The sequence below is a fragment of the Rhipicephalus microplus genome, chromosome 4 (assembly GCF_043290135.1).
Source record: "Rhipicephalus microplus isolate Deutch F79 chromosome 4, USDA_Rmic, whole genome shotgun sequence".
NCBI lineage: Eukaryota > Metazoa > Arthropoda > Arachnida > Ixodida > Ixodidae > Rhipicephalus > Rhipicephalus microplus.
The window spans coordinates 125,815,700-125,836,777 of NC_134703.1; the positions used below are offsets into that span (position 1 = coordinate 125,815,700).

General features: G+C 46.2%; 1 protein-coding gene across 2 annotated transcripts in view; it reads left to right on the forward strand.

Annotated features, from left to right (window-relative positions):
• Positions 1–21,078, forward strand: part of Lnpk (zinc-ribbon metal-binding protein lunapark) — a 43,766-nt gene that overhangs the window by 8,605 nt on the left and 14,083 nt on the right. Inside the window, exons 6-9 of one of the 2 annotated variants that reach the window (XM_075893636.1) lie at positions 234–410; positions 4,265–4,438; positions 12,645–12,818; positions 20,477–20,714. In XM_075893636.1, the coding sequence (XP_075749751.1) occupies positions 234–410; positions 4,265–4,438; positions 12,645–12,818; positions 20,477–20,643 (692 nt within the window). In that variant the 3' untranslated portion in view covers positions 20,644–20,714. Of the gene's footprint in view, positions 1–233; positions 411–4,264; positions 4,439–12,644; positions 12,819–20,476; positions 20,715–21,078 lie in introns of those variants that run through there. The other variant, XM_037423416.2, reaches the window with a different exon arrangement.

Consider the following 21,078-nt stretch of genomic DNA (forward strand, 5'->3'; position numbering starts at 1 on the left):
GCACTGTCAAAAAACTCATCCCCCCCCCCCCTTATTAGTCCTTTTACAGAGCTATCCATTGCAATCCCACAACCTCATTTTGTCTTGAGTGTTTGCTTACCGTCCTACTGACTTAGCGGAGTTCTTTAACGGCAGATAACACCTGGAGTAATGCTTATTTGCATAACGGATGAGAGTTATTCCACATGTGTACAGTCTTTGTACCTAACGTGATGTTTGTCTGGCATGCGTAGATGTGCGGAGGCGCATGATTCCCCCTCAGCCCATGAAGGGCCCCATGCGCCCAGGAGCCCGGCTACCTCACTCCAACCTCAAGATGCCTTCCTCCTCCATGCCCAATGCTCCCTTTGAGGAGCGTCGCATGATGGTAGTTGCACCGGGCATGTCGAGGAATGGGCAACAGGCACACGGTGAGGACTTAATCGATCCGCCTTTCTCAGTGCCACGGTGCTTGTGCCTCTTGTATCTCTGAGGCTTTCATTATACAGTAGACTCTTAGTAAACAGACATATGTTAAACAAAACTACTGCTTAAACGGAACTATTGCCTTTGCAATGCTTGTTTTCTGGCTTGTATTCTGCACTCATGTTCATGACTCAGTAAACGGAACTCCTGTTAAATGGAACATATTTTCCCAGTCCCTGCAAGTTTTGTTTACTAAGAGTGTACTGTAGCGATTCCGGCTGTGCCAGATCACCGTGCGAAACTTCGCATCTATACCAAAACCTACGCAAAGGGCATCACAGGAAAATTGAAACGTTAAATTACATTCAGTTGAGAGTAGGAGGAAGGAGGAAGGGGTACTAATGATGATTAGTGTCATGTTGGACAAAAGTCTCGCTTTTCCCCCCACCACTGAGAAAAAAAAAAAAAAAGAATTTACTACCTTTCTCATTGTTGAAGAAATCTGAACTAGTGGCCTTCTTTTTCTATCTGAGATCTGCACCTCTTTTATATTGTGAAAGGAATATGCTGCTCTTACGTGCGTCTAAACGGTAGTGCTATTATAGCAATAAAATTAAATTGCAGAAAGTATCTGATTGACAGCGATTTCTACTGCAATCCTCGTTGCTGGTCGACAATGGTGATTGACTTTCATATCTGTCGTGTAGTCTCTCTTTCATTCAAGAACGTTCCCTGTCCAATTTCCCTTAGCAGCCCAGTTATGACGAGCTGCTACATTTTTTGTCTCACAGCAGGCCTAAAGTATGCATACTTCAGGGGAGAAAGAATAAGTATGACACTTACATGAAGCAGGTGGTGTGATTGCAAATAACGTATCTCCTGGTGGTACACCAAAAGCAGTTCAAGGAATTGAAAAACTCATTAAATATCATGTGTTCTTTTATTGTAAGACATCCGTACAGTAGAGATTACTGTGCGGCTATGTTATTTGTAAAGGATTCATTTCATTGAATGTTTTATAATATGATTCGGTGGGCTTACTGGTGCTACTCTGCGGGTAAATGCTGTGCTTCGTGATTCAGTTTGCGGCGGATTATAAGATGTCTTGTACTCAATTTGGAGGTTACCCCGCAGGTTCTTGCAGTAGCTTATCATTTAAAGACATCTTGGGAAAAAAAAAAAAAACACCGTGTAAGGTTTCCAGCAGGCCGTTACACCTTCATTCTCACTCCTACTCTATACCCTGAGACTCCTTTGCATCCTGTGATACATCATCGTACCTGCATCCTGTGTCACATCAAATGATATGAGGGGGTTGCATGTGCATTTGAAGAATGGATGAGAACAAAACCTTGTGAAGGAATTGAAGATATGCTATTTAGCCTTACACCTTCTGATGGAGCAGTGTTCCGAAGGTTGGGAGTAAAAGGAACATTTGTTGTACTACTTCAAGGAGGAAAAAGTAAGCAGCTCACTTCTCGCCAGTTCTCTCTATTAGGATGAAACACATGAGCTCAGCCATGTATGCTCTTGTTCCATATGTTGCTATATTATCATGGCTATTGTGTAAACGACGCTTTCCTAGCTAGGCATGCTAATCACATATAATTTGGATGTTGTCATGGAATTGGAGCACTTGAGTTCTGGCGGTTCCATTGCAGTGCATTTGGAAAATGAAATCGGTCGTGTGTGGCATGTGCTGCATCCTTAACTTCGGCAGACAAATGCGACATTTCTTCCTGTTTTACAGATTTAGCTATAGTTGTTGTGTGAACATAGTTCGTAGCGATTTATCATGCAGTGCTACTAAGGTCATGCCTTTTTTTTAAGTAGGTGAGCCTGAAGTTGGTGCACATGCTTGTCATTGCACTTGTTTCTATTTTTGTGCACTTTTTTGGTTACTGAAGTGAAACACTAAATCAGTTTAGACGTCTAGGCCATTCTTTGAGTATGCTGTCTTCGCCATTTTCTTGATCATTGAATTTTCGCTAGAAAAGGAAAGTGAAGACAAATAAGTTTGTTTTTTCTTATTTCTGCTTAGAAGCGAGAGCAGCCATAGGTTGGGAAAATCTTACATATTTTGTAGGGATTCTGTATTATTATCATATTTACTGAATAAAATATGCTACACCTCATTGAAGTTACTGTCTGGCTCCCATAGAGCACAACATATGAAATTGAATCATTTCACTTGACTAAACATTTTTCTAGCCTTAGAAGACTCTATCAAAATTATAATCGGGGTGAACTGGTGCATGAACTTCAGGCCCTATTGCTTCCTTTCTTTTGTTTTTGTCTGTTTTCTGGCTTGCCAAGCTTCTTATCGCAAGGCTGTTGATTTCTGTATTGTGGGAGGGTGACATACAAGTACAGTCGAATCTCATGAATTCGAACACGCTTAATTCGAACTTCCGGTTAATTCGAACTCGCGATGAGGTCCCGTCAAAGCTATGTGTATTCAAATAGGCGAAAACGCACGGTAATTCGAACGCGCAAGCACTAGCGACGGTTAATTCGAACATACTGCGCTCCGAAAATGCTCTCAGCACCCCGCCCAATCCCTTGGCGACACCTGCGACCCCTCAACGCTGCGCGCAAAGGAAAGGAAAAGGGAAGAAAAGGCTGCGGTGGAATGTTTGCTCTCTCTCAAATGCCGATCTGCGACGCGCTTGTGTCACGCTTCTCCCTTTTCCATCCCCGCCACGTAAAGACCCTTCTCTTTCCAACACCGTGTGTGAAGAGAGAGAGGAAAAAAAAAAAAAAAAGCTGTCGCGGGGTTGAATGAATGTGTGATTGAAGGAAAGGAAAAAGGCACTATCCTCTGGGGTGGGTGGTGGTAGTGGTTAGAAGAGGAGAAAGGCACCTAATTTCTGCAGCCCGGTCGGGAGCACAGAGCAGTGCCTATCTTCTGCAGCCCTTGCCCCTTGCGGGAGCACGGCTCTGCGCCTTGAGGGGGGGGGTCTCTCACGCGCCAGAGCTATGCTTCCCCCTTTCCCGTCCCTACCACGTAACCCTTCTCCTTACGATGACGCTCGCGAAGAGAGCAAAAAAAGAAATATAAAAGCTGCCGTGGAGTCTTGGTTTTCTCTCAAATGCCGATCTGCTTTTCTACACGTGGCGATAGTTATAGTGCGAGAACAGAACGACGACAAAGAGACAAGAAGGACACGAAGGACCTTCTTGTCTCTGTGGCATCGTTCTGTTCTTGCGCTATAACTATCGTCATGTCATAACAACTAGCCCAAGCTGCAACACCTCTCCGCATGGAGACGCTCCTTTCTCATCACGTGCTGGCCATGCTGCGGCTCCGCTATGCAGTCGTCGTTGTCGTCGTCTTTGAAAAGTGTCGGCGCTGGACATTTCTGCGCGATACTTCTCTTGCCAGGAGAATGCTGAAGCCGAACTAGAAATGCTTTGCAAGATGAGTGCGAAATTGATCGACTCGCTGCAAGGCAAACATGTGCAGACACGCATCACCGATTACTTCAATTAATGACGGATGTCCTGTGATTTGTGAATAAGTGTAAGTATTCTGAAACTTCCCCCTCGTGTGTTAGCTCAACGTACATGCGCCACTGCATGTAGAGCCCTCTGTTTATTTAGCTTTCATTAATTCGAACTTCTTTTGATTCGAACAAATTTTCGGGCCCCTCCGAGTTCGAGTTATCGAGATTCGACTGTAGTATAAGAGAAATGAATATTCGCTATGGTGTCTTTTTAACAGTGCCATAACCAATCATTCTTTCTGTGTTTTTACGAGTTTGAACTAATGGGATTGCACTGACCCTGCATCCTATTTTTAGGATCGTGTCTTCTTTTGTATGAGAGTTAATGCCGGCATGGCGTTGCACAAATTCAGGCCCATTGCCAATGCCTGCCCTGCCCCGGCCAATTCTTCCCCGGGAGAGGACGGCTTTCGATCGAGTCATCGACTTCATCGTGGGAGAAGGCCCCAACAACCGGTACGCGCTCATCTGCACCCGCTGCTTCTCGCATAATGGGATGGCTCTCAAGGAAGAGTACGAGTATCTGGGTAAGTGCGGTCAGCCGTTTCTGCTTCTTAAGCAGCTTGAGTACTTAATTTTCATTAATCAGCCTCATAAAGAAAACAACAGCACGGAGGAAAATGCCAAGGAAATTGTTTATTGTTGATGCTACTTTTTAATTGAGCATGCAGATATATTCAAAAGTTAACGGCAGATCGAAAAAAAACAAGGACGCAAAGAGAAGTGAAAACATAGGCGCTGAACTTCTTTTTTTCTGCGTCCTTGTTTTTGATTGCTACCGTTCTTTTAAATATGCAATACGAAATTGCCCAAAGTTGTACCCTTAATGCAGGTATAATAGGCAAAATGTGATGAATGTAGAACCCCAAACAATGTTCTCCCAATGAAAGCTTTTATGTTTAAATAGCTGATACAAATCTCTGGGTCCACGTGATTGCTGGCATGAACTGGAAACATGTCACGAGTGATGTTTACAAGACATTATGTGGGGTTATGCCTCGGAGTCCACACCGAACGTCAATGCCTTTGCAAATGCAATCTGTGTCAAGGCCAGCAATTGAGCCCGCCTGACGTGATCAACTCAACGAGGTGATCAAGCAGCGGCGCCGGTCTGTCTTACATACCCTAATTACTCGAATATAACGCGCACCTTTTTTCCGGTTAAGCGAGTTCATAAATCGCATGCGCGTTAGAATCGAGTACGAACGAAAAAATTACGGTCAATCTATTGCCATCGGCAAACCCTACGTGCGTCGGCATGGCACGTCGGCCATTTCTGCCTATGTGTTTCCCATGTGCGGCACTTCGTACGTGTGCTGAGGAGTTCGTCATCTAGTAGTGCATTAGCATCGACGGCGTGGAAGGGCCGACTCCAACAACTCGAGTGCACCACGATGCCGCTTTTAAAAGAAAAGTCATCGCGTGTGCAGAAACGGACGGAAATCAGGCCGCATCGCGGTCGTTCGGAGTTCCCGAAACGTGCGTGCGGGACCGGCGGAAACAAAAGCAGAAGATTGTCGACAGCAAAGATTCACGCAAAGGCTTCAGTGGACCACAGCAGGGTTGGTTTGCGCAAATTAAAGAGCTGCTCGGCGAGTATGTGCTTGAGCAGCGAGCGGCACAGCGGCCCGTGACGACAGACCTGCTTCAAGTGCAAGCTATGCAATTAGTCTTAGAAAAAGGTCTAATGCGGAGCCAGTTTAAAGCGAGCAGGTGCTGGCTAACTAACTTTATGAAGAGGAAAGGCTTTTCCCTCCGAAGGGGAACATGCATATGCGAAAACTTTTGCGGAGGAGTACAATGAAAAGCTTCACAGTTTTCAGAGGTTCGTCCTAAACTTGCGGCGCAACAACGGCTACCTGCTTGGGCAAATCGGGAATGCCGATCAGACGCCTCTTTACTTCGACATGCCTGGCACCACAACCATCGAGAAGGAGGAGGCGAAGCAAGTTCGCGTGCTGACATCGGTCCACGGTAAAACTACAGTGACGACAATGCTCTGTTACACGTCAGATGGGCACAAGCTTCGCCCGTACCTCATATTTAAATGGAAGACGCTCCCGAAAAGAGTCGTTTTTTCGAGTGGTGTGATCGTGCGGGCCAGCGAGAAAAATGGGTGCGCGTTGCAATCGATGTCTTACTTTTTTTTTTTTTTCGCGGTGGAAATCGGGTGCGCGTTACAATCGAGGGCGCGGTAGAATCGAGTAAATACGGTAACGCCCAGCAAGCTCCCTCAGCCTACGAACCCGATGAAGCAATCAGCGCCTTCTAGTCTGGCGAGTTTTACACAATGCGTGGCAACATAACTCGTTTTTGGGTGCAACCAAGCGCAGCGGCTCCGGATTTGATAATCACGACGCAGCCCAGTGGCGGGTCCCCATTGGAGGGTTCTGACATCATGGCCAGCGGCACTTCTGGTTGGACGTTGGTGACGCAAAATATCCACCCGGTGCCTATAAAAAAAAAGCCAAGCGGTGCGTCGCCAGCAGTTGACCTATGCGTCAGAGAGAAGCCGACGTATGCGTGCAAGAGAAGACATCTCGTTGCTTCGAGCCCCTTTCGCCGTCAGCGCGGCCGGTGTCCTTGGCAGAGGCGAGTTTCGCGGCGCTTTTCATAACTTCGGCGGCGGCGCGCTTTGTAACAGTGTATGGCTGCTGCGGGATCAGCCGGCGTCAGCGACATCGATGCGGTGAGTGCCTGATGTTTTCCTCTCAGTTCACCAGACTACTCTAGCAGAGGTAATAGTAGTTTAGAGAAGCGCTGTGTGAAGCATTAGAGTGAGCTTTGATCATTTCAAGCCACGTCAGAGCGCTTTGAATCCAAAGTTAACGTGGAGGGTGCAAACACAACAGTGTTCGAAAATTGCTTGCGCATCTTGCTAATAGACTTATAGTAGGTACAGCAAGTAGATTCTTAACAGGGGCAAACAGCAAGAGGCCAATGTGAACGATGAAGAACCTTAAAGTGAAGGAACTCATTGAAATTTGTGAGGAACTTGGCCTTACTTTGGGCCGTGCGAAACGAAAGCAAGCAATCCTTGAGATCATGAAGGATGAAGGAGTGTCGGCTGAGGAAGTCGATGAGGCCTGGGCGGATATCAAAGCACGCCGCGAGGAGGCTGAAAGACGAGAAGTAGAAGTTCGCGAACCCGAAGAAGCTGAAAGGCGAGAAGTTCGCAAACATGAAGAAGCTGAAAGGCGTGAACGTCGCGAGCGTGAGGAGGCCGTGAGACAGTAGCGCCTCGAGTTGAAATGAATAGAGTTGGCAATCCTACAGTGTTCGCAGGTGCCTAGTGTAGCTTCTGCGACAGTTCAGGTCAGCAGTCATAAAATTCGGGACCAACTGCCACCATTCGTAGTAGGCGAGGACGTGGCAAAGTATCTCGTAAAGTTTGAACATGTCTGTGAGCGAAACGCTTTCGAGCGGTCCCTTTGGGCGCAGAACCTGATAGCTCTTCTTTCCGGCAAAGCATCCGACGTGATAACGTGCTTGTCGAGGGAAGCGTTCGAGAGCTATGACGAGGTTAAGGAAGTGCTCTTGAGACGTTATAAGTTGTCACCCGAGGATTTCAGGTAAAGGTTCCTGTATGCTAAAAAGGGGAATGAGTCACATGTTGACTGGTTTCATCTTAAAGCCGATTTAATTGAATGGCTCAAGGGTGAAGGTGTGTATGAGGATCGCGATAAAGTGGTAGAACGCATTGCATTGGAGCAATTCTACCACTGCATCGAGGAGGATGTCAAGCTTTGGCTGCAGGACAAGCTTGGCGAAGTACAGCTAAACAAGGCAGCAGAGTTAGCTGAGGAGTATTACACTCACCAAAAGTTGCATAGTAGGGCAGTGCACGTTGAAAAGGATGGAAGTAAAGAGGGCTTTTCAAAGAAAACTGATCAACGGAAACCCACTTCGCACTGTAATTTCAGGAAGGACCAGTCTCTTACGAAGGACACTGTAGGGGAAGGGCAAACGGAAGCTGAGAAATCGAGTGAGGTTCCTAAACAACGCACTGATACCACACAGGCGTTTAAATCACGGAAGCCGCCAATCTGTTACAACTGCAAAAAGGAAGGGCACATCGCGATAAACTGTAAGCAAAAGATTGCTTCAGCAACAATTCGAGAATCGGAAAAGAGCATGCAGTTGTTAGAGCCGTACCTCCAAAAAATTAGTGTGAATGGGAAAACGTGTCGAGCACTTTGAGACTCAGCGGCAACCATAGACGTTGTCCATCCTTTGTTGGTGTCTCCAGATGACTTTACAGGAGAATGCGCATGGATCAGACAAGTCGCCGAGGAGCAGAGTGCTTGCTTACCAATCGCTACGGTTGTCATTGAAGGCCCGTTCGGTAAGCTTCTAACCGAATGAGCTGTGTCTGCTGCGCTTCCCGTCATTTTCATTATCTTTTTTCTAATAACTCGGAGCAGCTTCTCAAAGAACAGGGTACATCGTTCTTCTCCAACTTAGCGTTCATGGTCCTCACGTGATCGCTAGCACGGAAGCTTTCGCAGGAACTTGATCTTGTTCAATGTGGTGAAGCATCAAGTGCTAAAGCTGCTGATCTGTGTGACCTTGGCGGCGAGTCGACGGAACCTCAGACGGGAAATTTTCCGTGTGAGTCATTTGAGCAGTCACTCAAGCGGCCCTTCGCCGAAGTGACTGGCGCAGTCTCTGTCGGCGGAGGAGACGACATGGCGCCATTGAGTCAGAGCGAGAGGGGTGAAACACTCTCGCCTGTAGCAAAAAGTTGGAGTGAGCTGTCAAGGGATGATTGAAAAACGCTCATTTGAGAGCAGTGTGAGGACCCCTCGATTAAAGCGCTTATGAAAAGCGTAAACTCAAAACCAAAAAAAGGAATGTTTCTTTTTATGAGAAATCAGGACTCCCATATTGTAGTTACACAGATGTGCGTCACAAGTATGAGCAGCTCTTGGCACCGCACAGGTATCGTCGCCTTAAAGTGGCCGGTTACTGAGGTGGAGCATGATACTCCAACAGCACAACTTTGACGTTCGCTACAAAAAAAGGAAAGCTAAACGTTAATGCAGATGCACTGAGCCAAGCGTTTTAGCTAGTACCTTCTCCTCCTTTCGGTATCTCGCTGGAGATTCGGGGCAAAATTTTGTCCTGATCACCGCCTTAGCTGAGCGCTCTCGTCCAGAGTGATCTCAAGGGGCCAACTTTATGTTCTATTCTATTTCGTTACGTTGTTGTATATGTAAAAAAATTGAGTTCTTATTTTAAGAGTCTTGTGTCCCACATGTGCTTCTAGATGTAGAGGGAACGAAATTCCGTTGGACACGTAGCTATAGGTATGTGTTGTACTATACTTTGTCTGGTGACCTAGGGCACTTGCTTGTGTCGTGTGTCGTGTGTTGTCGAACCATTCTTGACAAGTTGCAGAACCATCGACAAGTGCTGAGACCAAAGATCGTCAGAAGAGACGAGTGAAGCTGGCCGACAAGTTGTGGCGACAAGCCAGTGGAGCTGGGATCCGTCCTCAAGAATGGGTTGTGTTCCCGGAATGGAGTCTGGAGCTGCATTCTCCCCATGGCCGTGGAGGCGAACCTGGAGGGACCTGGCGAAAGAACGCGCCTGACATCCGAGCCACGTGGAAGCAGCTCGTCTTTCCGGCGCATTGTCTGGCGGCAGGGTTGCTGTTACGCCTGGTAGTCCACACCGAGCGTCAATGCCTTTGCAAAGGTAATCTGTGTCAAGGCCAGCGATTGAGTCCGCCTGATGCGATCAACTCAATGACATCATCAAGCGGTGATGCCGGTCTGTCTTACGCAACGCACAGCAAGGTACCTCAGCCCATGAGCCTGATGAAGCAATCGGCGCCTTCCAGTCTGGCGAGTCTTACGCAATGCGTAGCAACATAACTCGTCCTTGGGTGCAACCAAGCGCAGCGGCTCCAGATGTGATGATCACGACGCAACCCAGTGGCGGGTCCCCATTGGAGGGTTCTGACATCGCGGCCAGAAGGCGCTTTTGGTTGAACGTTGGTGACGCGAAAGATTTACCCGGTACCTATAAAAAAAAAGCCTAGCGGCGCGTCGCCAGCAGTTGACCTATGTGTAGAGAGAAGCCGACGTAGGCGTGTGAGAGAAGACATCTCGGCTCTTCGAGTCCCTAAGCTGTCGACCCCAGCGCCGAATATGTAATGCCTCTATTTCTGTGCTGTACATAAACCTTGCCTTAACTCACCGCCGTCTCGTCCGCTCGTCTATCAGCTCTGCGCAGAAGCTGTCGCGAGCTGAGTAACACACCCTATCAAACGGCTGGTGACCTTGGCGACGTGGTTCGGAGCAGTGGCGCCTTCAGGACCGTGTTGGCGTCGCGCCTTCGTAACAGTGGCTACCGTATCAAGGGCCGCACTTTTTAGAAATTTTAACTTGGCACAGCACTTACACGAATCAGGCTGCTGACAGCTCGCTAAAGGTCTGTGTCATTTTCGCAAAATTAGCAGAGTGTAAGAATCACAAATGACCTGCCAGGAATGTTTTTATTAAGATTCCATTTCACTATCATTGTCTTCATTCTCGGAAGCGCTTGCCTCGGTGTCCGCGTCCTCCCAGAGATGGTCATCATTAGTGCTGCTCATGCAGTCAGATTCCAGTCACCCTGAATATTTCGTAACTACTCCAAGTGACGCGGCACTCCACGCACTCAAAATACACACACTTGTTTGCTCGATGCCCGCTTCAGCCGTTATGTAGGCATGTTATGATGGCTGTAGCATTGGCAAAATTACGCTTTGAACAAACAATTAACGCAGTCATCGAGCGGCTGCAGCACATTGATTGATTGATTGATTGATTGATTGATTTGTGGGGTTTAACGTCCCAAAACCACCATATGATTATGAGAGACGCCGTAGTGGAGGGCTCCGGAAATTTTGACCACCTGGGGTTCTTTAACGTGCACCCAAATCTGAGCACACGGGCCTACGACATTTCCGCCTCCATCGGAAATGCAGCCGCCGCAGCCGGGATTTGAACCCGCGACCTGCGGGTCAGCAGCCGAGTACCTTAGCCACTAGACCACCGCGGCGGGGCGTGGCTGCAGCACAGTCGTCAGTACTTCAAAAATAACGGCCAAATCCGTACCAGTTGTGGTGAGTCGGTTCTCTATGTGGTCCATCCAATGGCCCTCCGAAACTGTCCAGAACAAGGAGGGCCTTCTGCTCTATTAGGCTTCCAGGTCCGTTTGCCCAGATGGTCTTCACCCAGTCAATGACAACTTTCTTGCCCACCGAACCCTTTTACAGGGCACGTATGATGATCTCTTAAACACGACATACGGGGGAAGTTTTCTGCAGTCTGCCATGATGTTCTGTGTCTGGCGTGCACACGGGCACACTTGTCGTGCCTTTTAAGTCCACTGTGATGCTTTCTGGTGTATCGAACAACACAAGAGTATGGTCTGCATTCCCAATTTGAGAGAGGTTGTGTTCATGTTTCCTTGTAAAACTATTTACAAAGCGATGTAATTTTTTTACATGGCTTTCATACTCTCTTGTAAGCCTTTGACAAATCGTCGTTTGGGGGTGGATTGAGAGCTGGTTACAGTTCATAAACTGCATAGCCCAATCTCGGCTTGCCTTGAATTGTGCCTGGGGTATCACGTTCAGGACTTTCGTGTGTGTTATGTCAGTCAATGCGGCGTAGCCATTCCTACGAGTGTTGATGACATATTTCGCAAGTTCGCCTTCGAGTTCTGGCTATTCACACTTGTTCCCGTGGAAGGCTTTTCGGCTTCCATTGGTAGCAGGAAGGGCATATTTCTGCTTGATCCAGTAATGCACGCGCCTCAAATCTATATCGTACCTGCATCCAGCTTCACGCTTGGCGTGATTTTTGGCATATACAATGACTAGCAATTTAAATCCTGCAGTGAACGATTTCTAATGCTGGCTCATCATCCCTCACCTGTGCTCGCTGAAACAAAACACTGATGACACTGATTTGACAAAAATATATCAACTCGATGCCAACGAGGCGCCACACAATGCAATAATGTAGCGGTCTGTCACTGAGCACAACGGCGCAGTCGACTGACGCAGGAAAACTGGCAGTGCCATTAATAAAACTTGCTACACCTTTTTGGCAGCACTCCTTAAATTTTTTTTTGAAATTTCCCCTTCTGAAGCAGGTGTTGCGGCTTTTACACCAGTATACATATACAGTAATCTCTGAGTCGCCCAGGCTCAGCGATGCCAAACGTCAACATGGACACTTTCCATGGCCACTTCCGCCTGAGACAGCTCAATATGGCCACTTTGCACTTGACACAGCTGAGAGTGCCAGTTCATAATACATCATACAGGAATGTTCCTACAGCTGCAACGTAACAACGGTGTTACTAGTGCCCGAAATCCTACGAGAGTTATGCCAGAACTGGCCTAAAGAGACATAAGTTTATAATATAACATCGGGTACTACTTTCAATCCAATTTTCTGAAGAGATACAGAAACTTAACCTAACCTAAATAGTTTTGCTGATGTTGCAACTATAAGAAACTTTCTACAAAATAAAGGGACTATAAAGTGAAACGCTAAATACATTCAGATTGTTTGATGCTAATTAAACCTTCCAACATTACCATATGGAATTCGCTGTGGCCTTCCACTAGAGACGGATGGTTGTCTTTCTTTTCATGATGTTCATAAATAAAAGCATCACTCACACTGTGTCTGCGTCTGGTAATACGCCTTGCTTCTCGCTCAATTGCAGCATTCCGGTGTTGCTACTGCTTCCACTGGAACCAGGCAAAGAAGCAACGCCCAGAATTGCCGAGGGTACTCGAGCTGCCGCAGCCGGGCCTGCTCGCTCTTCCATCTCCAACTTCGGCTGCGCCTGCTCCTGCTGAGGAGTCCTCCATCACGGCAAACAACCTCAGCAGTGAAAGTAAGTGCTTCCGAATCGACTGAAGTAGTTGGGATAGTCAGGTTTGTGATTATCATACAGCTGAACTTCTGCATTGTGAGGCCTGTGAAATAGCCGGTTCACCTTGCATTAAATCGTATCGCAGGGGTGGAAGTGCTGCGCCAGTCTGACCTGTAGCGCCAAGCTGTTCCTAAATGGCAATTTGCACATCCAACACCAAATTTCGTTGTTATATCATCGACCGTGCAAAACATGTGGGCTACACAAAGGATACAACCGGTTCCAAAATTCCGGGTCCATATCAAACGTCATATTTCGGTTCATGCATGAATCTTGCGCCACATGAACAGAGTGGATGATTCTTGTAAAGGTGGCATTTGTGTGCATACCTCATTCTGCAACTTTATATACAGTAGACTCTCAGTAAACGGAACCTGAAGGGATTGGAAAAAAAATGCTCCATTTTACAGGAGTTTCGTTTACTGAGAGGTGAACATGGTCGCAGAGTACAAGCCCAAAAACAAGCATTGGAGAGACAATAGTTACGTTCAAGCATTAATTCCGCTTAAGCATTAGTTCCATTTCCGTGCTGAGAGTCTTGATTGATATGTGTGGTTTAACGTCCCAGAACCGCCATATGATTATGAGAGACGCCGTAGTGGAGGGCTCCGGAAATTTCGACCATCTTGGGTTCTTTAAGGTGCACCCAAATCTGAGCACACGAGCCTACAACATTTTCGCCTTTATCGGAAATAAAGCCGCCGCAGCCGGGATTCGAACCCGCGACCTGTGGGTCAGCAGCCGAGTGCCTTAGCCACTAAACCACCACGGTGGGGCTCCGTACTGAGAGTCTACTGTATGTTCTAACAGCAAAGCTGGTAGGCAAACTATAACGACGGCAGTGGTGTTGCAAAAAAACTCGCCGCATCGTTGCCAAGCATAACACGCGCTCGGCTGTTGCTCGGCAACGTTGCGGCGAGTTTTTCGCCATATAAACTGAAAAAAATAAAAATTAGTGTCACTAACGAAGCGATGACTGGAATAGCAACAATTTGTAATGTTGTAATGGCAATGCCGTATGCGCTTCTTTCTTTCTATTTTTGTTATCACATCATTACACGTGTAACGCTGCCTTGTGCAAACTATGCCCGAATGAGTGTGGACTAACCAGATAATCTTAGTGCCTTCCAATGAGATTACATGCTCAACGATTAGAGTTTTTTCTATAACTTACCCACTAGCGATAACTCTTGAATCTTCGGTGACAAATGTATAAATGCCGACGCACTTATCTGTTTGGCAGATTATTGACGGCCGGCGCTCTTGTTCGTTGCTATCAGTCTACGATGTGTACCGTATTTACTCACATAATCCTCGCACTTTTTTTGGCGGCAAAGTTGGGGGTGCGAGAATTACGGGGGGAAAACTTTCCACAAAAACGTACAGAGCGAAAAAGAAAACGAAGTGGCCGCAAATCGGGATTCTCACACCAGCAACTAACAGCAAGCTTTGAGAAGTACTAATTAAACCTCAACAATAAAAGCACAGGTTCAACACAAGGCAAGATTTATTTGAGATACAAAAAGTGCTAGCAAATAGTTGAGAATTAGAATACCATATGCAAAGCTTGTGGGCGTTGCGGGCGTAGCGGTAGCATTCATCGCTTAACAGGAGCCCTCAAAAGGTAAGCATAGGACGTCAGTATTGGGCTGATGGCTATTTAACAGAATCGTCCGCAGTTTTCTTCTGAAGAAATAAAGTTTACCATTAATTTCAGTTTTAGGCACACGGCAGGCCCAACGCGTCTTGGTGGCTTTTAGCTACCGTCACCAGTAGCGAACACAAAACTCGTAGACTCCGAAGGGCCTACCGGCGGCCCTGTTTTCGTTGTTTAGTGCATGATCTATCACTTTCAACTTAAAAGCAGCCGTGTAGTTTCAGTATCGCCTCGTAACGTGACAAGATTACCGACACAACATACAAAGCACACCGCAACACGCACTTGCCACTTTGGCTTGGCTTAGATTGGATTGAATCTCCGTGCAATATAGTACGCTTAACGGTTAAGAGATGGCGTGCACTATTATCATAAGTGGCTAGAATGAGCAGACGACATTATTGCAGCAGTTTTCGGGAGTGCGATAATTACTCGAGGAAAAAAAAACGTATTTTTTTCAGGCGATGTGGGCGGTGCGAGATTTATGCAAGTGCGAGGATTACGCGAGTAAATACGGTATTGCTGTAGCAATGTTTCGTTTTCCGGGCACAGGTCCCTCAAATGAGTAGTTCACTTGTGAAAACCACGGTTACTGTATTTATTGTCAACATCACGACCCCTGTGCCAATACGAAGGCTGACAGCTAAATGTTTTGGATCCAACATTGCGACACACTACAAAACGTTTGTGTAAGAAAATAAGTACTGCCGCACCAGGGAGAAATGCTCTTATCACAATCTCTTTCTTATGAGAGCGCACCACATTGAATGGTTTACGAGCTGATCTTGCTGATCGCGGGTGCGCCAGCTATCACAACTGTGCCTATAGATATGAAGTTCACAGCTGCTGCTCGAACGACTCGCCTTTCTCCAGTGTCATTTTATGCTTGTTCACGATCGGTGGCATGTTTTCTCTCTGCTTGAGCATTCGACGGCAGTTCTAACATGCAGTGGGATGCAAACGCGTGTGCCCTCCTAGCGACGGAGACCAGCCGTCTTGTTCAATCACTGCTTAAGCAGCCCTGATCACCTCAGCTTGCGCCATTTCGTGGGTAGAACATGCAGGGCGGGGAAATGTTACCAACATGTAGTTTACGTGAAACATGGTGACGACGGCGAAAACTTGTAGAGAATTCATGTAATTCCTATCGTAATGAAAAAATTAGACCATCTCCTCGAAGGGATCCATGATGAGATGCAAAGCAGCATTGCACACGGGTGGCGTCACGGGTTGAACGGCGCAAATGCGGGTGCTGCGGTAAGCACTGAAAAATTCATTTGAAGCGATGGCTGGCATAGGTCTTGTAAGTGACACGTAAGACATGTTTCAACGCATACGTTAGGCGCGCGTCTGGTTTATTGCACGTGAACCGACGAGTTGGTGGTGTAGTGAGTGGTGATCGCAGCAGCTGCGGGTGCAACGGCGAGTGCACGGCAGGCGAGGGAGATAGTGACGTCAGCGCACACTGCGAGTGGAGCGTGACGTCAACGTGCAGCATCTGCGTCACCTACTTGGCACTGCACCAACATTTGCGGCACGCGGCAAGTTCTTACTGGGGGACAGCGTTACACAGGCTAGTCAGAGGGCTAAAAAGGTTTTACTTAATTGCCTAGCAATGGTGCGGTGAGCTCATCTAAATTTCTTTGTGGTTCTCATGTCCGCTGCGGAGCTACAAGGACTGGAACATAAGTTTTTCACATTTATTTTTGTAGGGCTTTATTGGTTCAGTATGAAGATAACATTTATTATATTAGCCCATCTCTAGTGTTGAGTTGCTGTTCATGTTGGATGCGGTATTTTAATCACATTTGGAACATTGCAACATTTTAACATTAAAGGGACACTAAAGAGCACAACGCTGTTTTTTCGAGTATTAACAAAGTACACTTTCACAATCTTGAAAACACCACTCTTACTGCAACATGACACTTCGTAAGCGAGAAAACGTGCAAAAAGAAACTGTGGGTGGAGACGCCACTCTGAAATTCCTGCACCAAACACTGCGACGTCATAGAATTTCGAAGACGTCTACTGGGTCCTACATAGCTTGATTTTCGCTGCTATCAATGAATCTATGTCACTAAAACTTATGGTGTTAGAGTTCTGCGAGTGCAGTTTATGAATCTAAAACAACTCATTGTTTCTCTTTAGTGTCCCCTTAAGTTTTTTCATTCATATGAGGTCTAGTAGCTGTCCAAAGCAGCGCCTATGTTTTTTTTTTTTTTTTGTGAGTTGATGCCCTTTCAGGTTGGATGTTGCAAAGTTAAATATATATATGAATTTCGGGTAATTTTGGTTGCTTGATCAGCATTGCATGCTTAGTAAAAACCACAGAATTTTTCGGTTTACCAGAAAGCAAAAATTATAATTAACAGTGATGTTTGGCCCGAGAAATTTGCTCTGAAACTAAATTATGATACTCTAAAACACACATTTTTCTGCTCCAGAGCTGCTGCAAAACTGCATTATTCCAGCTCCCAAAGCTGCTCCAAAACACTGAAGCTTGCTTCCACCTCTGTATCATATCTTTCCAATTAAGGGTGGAATGTCCCTAATGCAAAAAGTAGTTAGTACATATAAAAGCAAAGTGCCTGAGGGTGAATGTATGTGGCAGCAGTTTTAAAATCTAGGCTTTCAGAGGGACACTACAGGCAAATATAAAGTTGACGTTGATTGTTGAAATAGCGGTCCAGAAATCTCCTGTGCCAAGGAAGTGCTTATATTAAAATAAAACCACATTTCAGAATTCCTGATCGCGTCCGTGCACTTTAAGTCACCCACCTCAAAGTGGTCTTATTGACGCCACTGTTGCCGTGGCCAAAGTTGCCCGCCTTTACTGCGCGGCCACCCACGCTAGCAGCAGCAGAGCAAAAGTAGCGGGAGCCACAGCAGCAACAATGGCCATTGAACGATTTTCTACTTGCTTGGTTCAACTGAGCACCACCTATCCAGCCTAACCAGACAAAAACAGAACTTTAGAACCACTCGCACAACAGTAATGGCAGCCGGTTACCGTAATTACTCGAATCTAACACGCACCTTTTTTCCGGTTTAGCGCGTTCACAAATCGCATGCACGTTAGAATCGAGTACGAAAAAATGAATACGGTCATTCTATTGCTATCGGCATTTCCGAAATGGCCGCCCCCTACGTGTGTCGGCATGGCGCGTCGGCCGTTTCTGTCTATGTGTTTCCCATGTGCAGCACTTCGTACGTGTGCTGAGGAGTTCGTCATCTTGTAGTGCATTAGCATCGACGGCATGGAAGGGCCGACTCCAAAAACTCGAGTGCACCACGATGCCGCTTTTAAAAGAAAAGTCATCGTGTGTGCAGAAACGGACGGAAATCGGGCCGCATCGCGGTCGTTCGGAGTTCCCGAAACGTGCACGCGGGACTGGTGGAAACAAAAGCAGAAGATTGTCGACAGCAAAGCTTCACGCAAAGGCTTCAGTGGACCACAGCAGGGTCGGTTTCCGCAAAATGAAGAGCTGCTCGGCGAGTATGTGCTTGAGCAGCGAGCGGCACAGCGGCCCGTGACGACAGAACTGCTCCAAGTGCGGGCTATGCAATTAGCCTTAGAAAAAGGTCTAATGCGGAGCCAGTTTAAAGCTAGCAGGTGCTGGCTAACTAACTTTATGAAGAGGAAAGGCTTTTCCCTCCGAAGGAAAACGGGCATATGCGAAAAGTTTTGCGGAGGAGTACGATGAAAAAGCTTCACAGTTTTCAGAGGTTCGTCCTAAACTTGCGGCACAACAACGGCTACCTGCTTGGGAAAATCGGGAATGCCGATCAGACGCCTCTTTACTTCAACATGCCTGGCACCACAGCCGTTGAGAAGATGGGGGCGAAGCGAGTTCGCGTGCTGACATCGGTCCACGGTAAAACTACAGTGACGGCAATGCTCTGTTACACGTCAGGTGGGCACAAGCTTCCCCGGTACCTCATATTTAAATGGAAGACGCTCCCAAAAGCAGTCGTTTTTTCGAGTGATGTGATCGTGCGGGCTAGCGAGAAAAATAGGTGCGCGTTGCAATCGATGTCTTATTATTATTTTTTTTCCGTCCTGGAAATTGGGTGCGCGTTACAATCGAGGGCACGGTAGAATCGAGTAAATACGGTATTTTTTTCTATGAATCAAATGGAAGCATAGAATCAGCATTTTATTATGTGTTTTAATGCATAGAAAGTTGTTTTTTTACAGCAGCTGGTTTGATTACCAGTGATTAATTATAGTCAGAAGCTCACGTCACTGGGATCATTTTAGAAATGTCCCACTCGTGGCGCGTGTGGTGCCATTCATTTGCCTTAGTTTCGTGATTATTAGAGCACTGCTGTTGATAATATTGACGTTTTAGACGTTACCATACATTGCTCTTCTACTCTGACTTAAATTTTTATTTGCCTTTAGTGTCCCTTTAATGAAGTACAATAATAGCAGGAAAAAGAGATTTAAACAATCAAAATAAAGGAATGCTGTATAAATATAACAATGGAGGAAATGCACTCATAGAACAGATGACATGATTATAAATGTCACTTATAAATATGATGAACAATAATAATTGTGATAAAGACAAAGAATGTGCTGCAGAGAGCAGTGTTTTCTTGTAGTGGTTTTAGTACAGCATACTAACCACAGAGCCAAATCATGGCAGTGAAATAACTGGAAGAATAAGGATGGGGTGGATCACATTAGGCAAGCATTCTCAAATCATGAATAGTGATTTGGGATCGTGAATAGTGATTTGGGAACAACTTTGGGATCGGATTGCAGCCTCTGAGATTCAAAACTTCGTCCATGGGTAGGAATTAGCTGTACATCTCGGAGGCATCCCCCCCCCCCCCCAAAAAAAACCCACACGGTAGTAGTTTAAACAACCAAAATGGAAGGCAGTCCATCGCTACTGTCATCAGCAATAGGCAACGCGGAGAACCCACGGATTTGCCGTTCCTTTTTTTTCTTGCGCGTCGAACACGTTTGCGTGATGGTTGAGTTGGATTGCTGACCTCTAGTGTGCTTTAAATTAATTATCTGTACGTGATCAGTACCATATGCAGCCTTACTGTTTGCAATATTTTGAAAAGTTTTCTGGTTTTTATTTTGTTTTCATCACCGTGCATTTTTTTTTGTGTGTGTGTGTGTGTTGTACACTTCGTGCGCGTGCGTGTGACCACCACGCGAGCGACACCCTCTGCAAGAATCCCACAGTGAAGAGGGCGAAGTATGAAGCAAAGGATTTGGCTGTGATGGTGAAAATATTGAAGACGTTGCAAGCAAGTGCATCTTGAAAAGAAGTGATGGAAAAGTTAAATGTGAAGAATCGCACTCTGAGCACTTACGTGAAGTACGAAGAGCAGATTATGCAAGCGTATGATGGGGACATGTTTGGCGACCAAAGGAAGAGGCTTCGAACGGCAGCGCATTCCCAAGCTGGAAGAAGCGCTGTTGCGCTGGATTGCCGTTTCGCGGGATGTGCGTTTGTCCTTGAGCCCCCTTACCTGCACACAAGCAGAGAAGTTCGCAATTATTATGAACATTGACTCCTTCAATGCGAGTCATTGGGACTCCTTCAATGAGAACGCCTCCGAGCCCCGCGTTGTAAGTTTGATTTCGGGCCATTGAAATATTGTATGTTTCCACTCAGGTATCGTTAGTTTTTAGGCAAAAGTTCCTATTAAGTGGGCCCATTATGTATGGGCTTGACTATATAGCATTCCTTATGCTTTTATTGGCTTAATTATCTATTGTTGGTCATTAAGGTTGCATAAAACAGATATCTAGTGCAGGTCAAGGTTTACAGGTCAACTTTTGCCTCATAAGGCATGGAAGCATTGCACGCTTCACCGATCGCTCTCATACTTGCTCCAGAATAATGATCAGAAGGAGCTTAGTCTTAGAATGACTGAGGCACTGTAAGTATATTACACTCTGATGGTGGTTGTGCCTACGCTTCCCTTCTAGGAAAACCAGCCACTCCTCAAGGCGGGCTTTCCTGCGTAACAGGACTAACGTCATGCATGCAAAAGTCCCCTGCTACAATTGGTTCTGTGAGCATGAAACTGGAAAGCACTGCAGTCACTGTCACCACTGCGACCGCTGCTAAGTCTGAAACACCTGGCCCACTCTAAGGAACCGTGAAGCGAACCTCTGGACTGAGAAGCACCAACGTTAAGAGCTGCCACCTCATGTCTTTGAGTGGTAGGTGTGATACCGCTAAATAACGTTGGTGGCAAGAATTGAATAGAAGTGCTAAGGAAAAGAACTCCTAGATGGATATGGACACACACAGATAATGTTAAAAATGATGTGAAAATCATGTCAAAGAAGTCCTTCTCTAAACGAGAATTGACTTGTTGAAAGGCAGTTCTGAATATTATTTTGATGTATTCAGTAAAACCTTGATGACTCCAAAGTAAAAAAAAATCAACATTTTCAGGGTGAACTAATTATAAAATAAAGCTCACTGATCGTGTGTGCACTATGTATAGATCATTTCAGAAATGGCTCTAGTTACGTTTTTTATAATCAAAATTTTTTTGGTTGTAGGTTCCACTGGCCTGTTT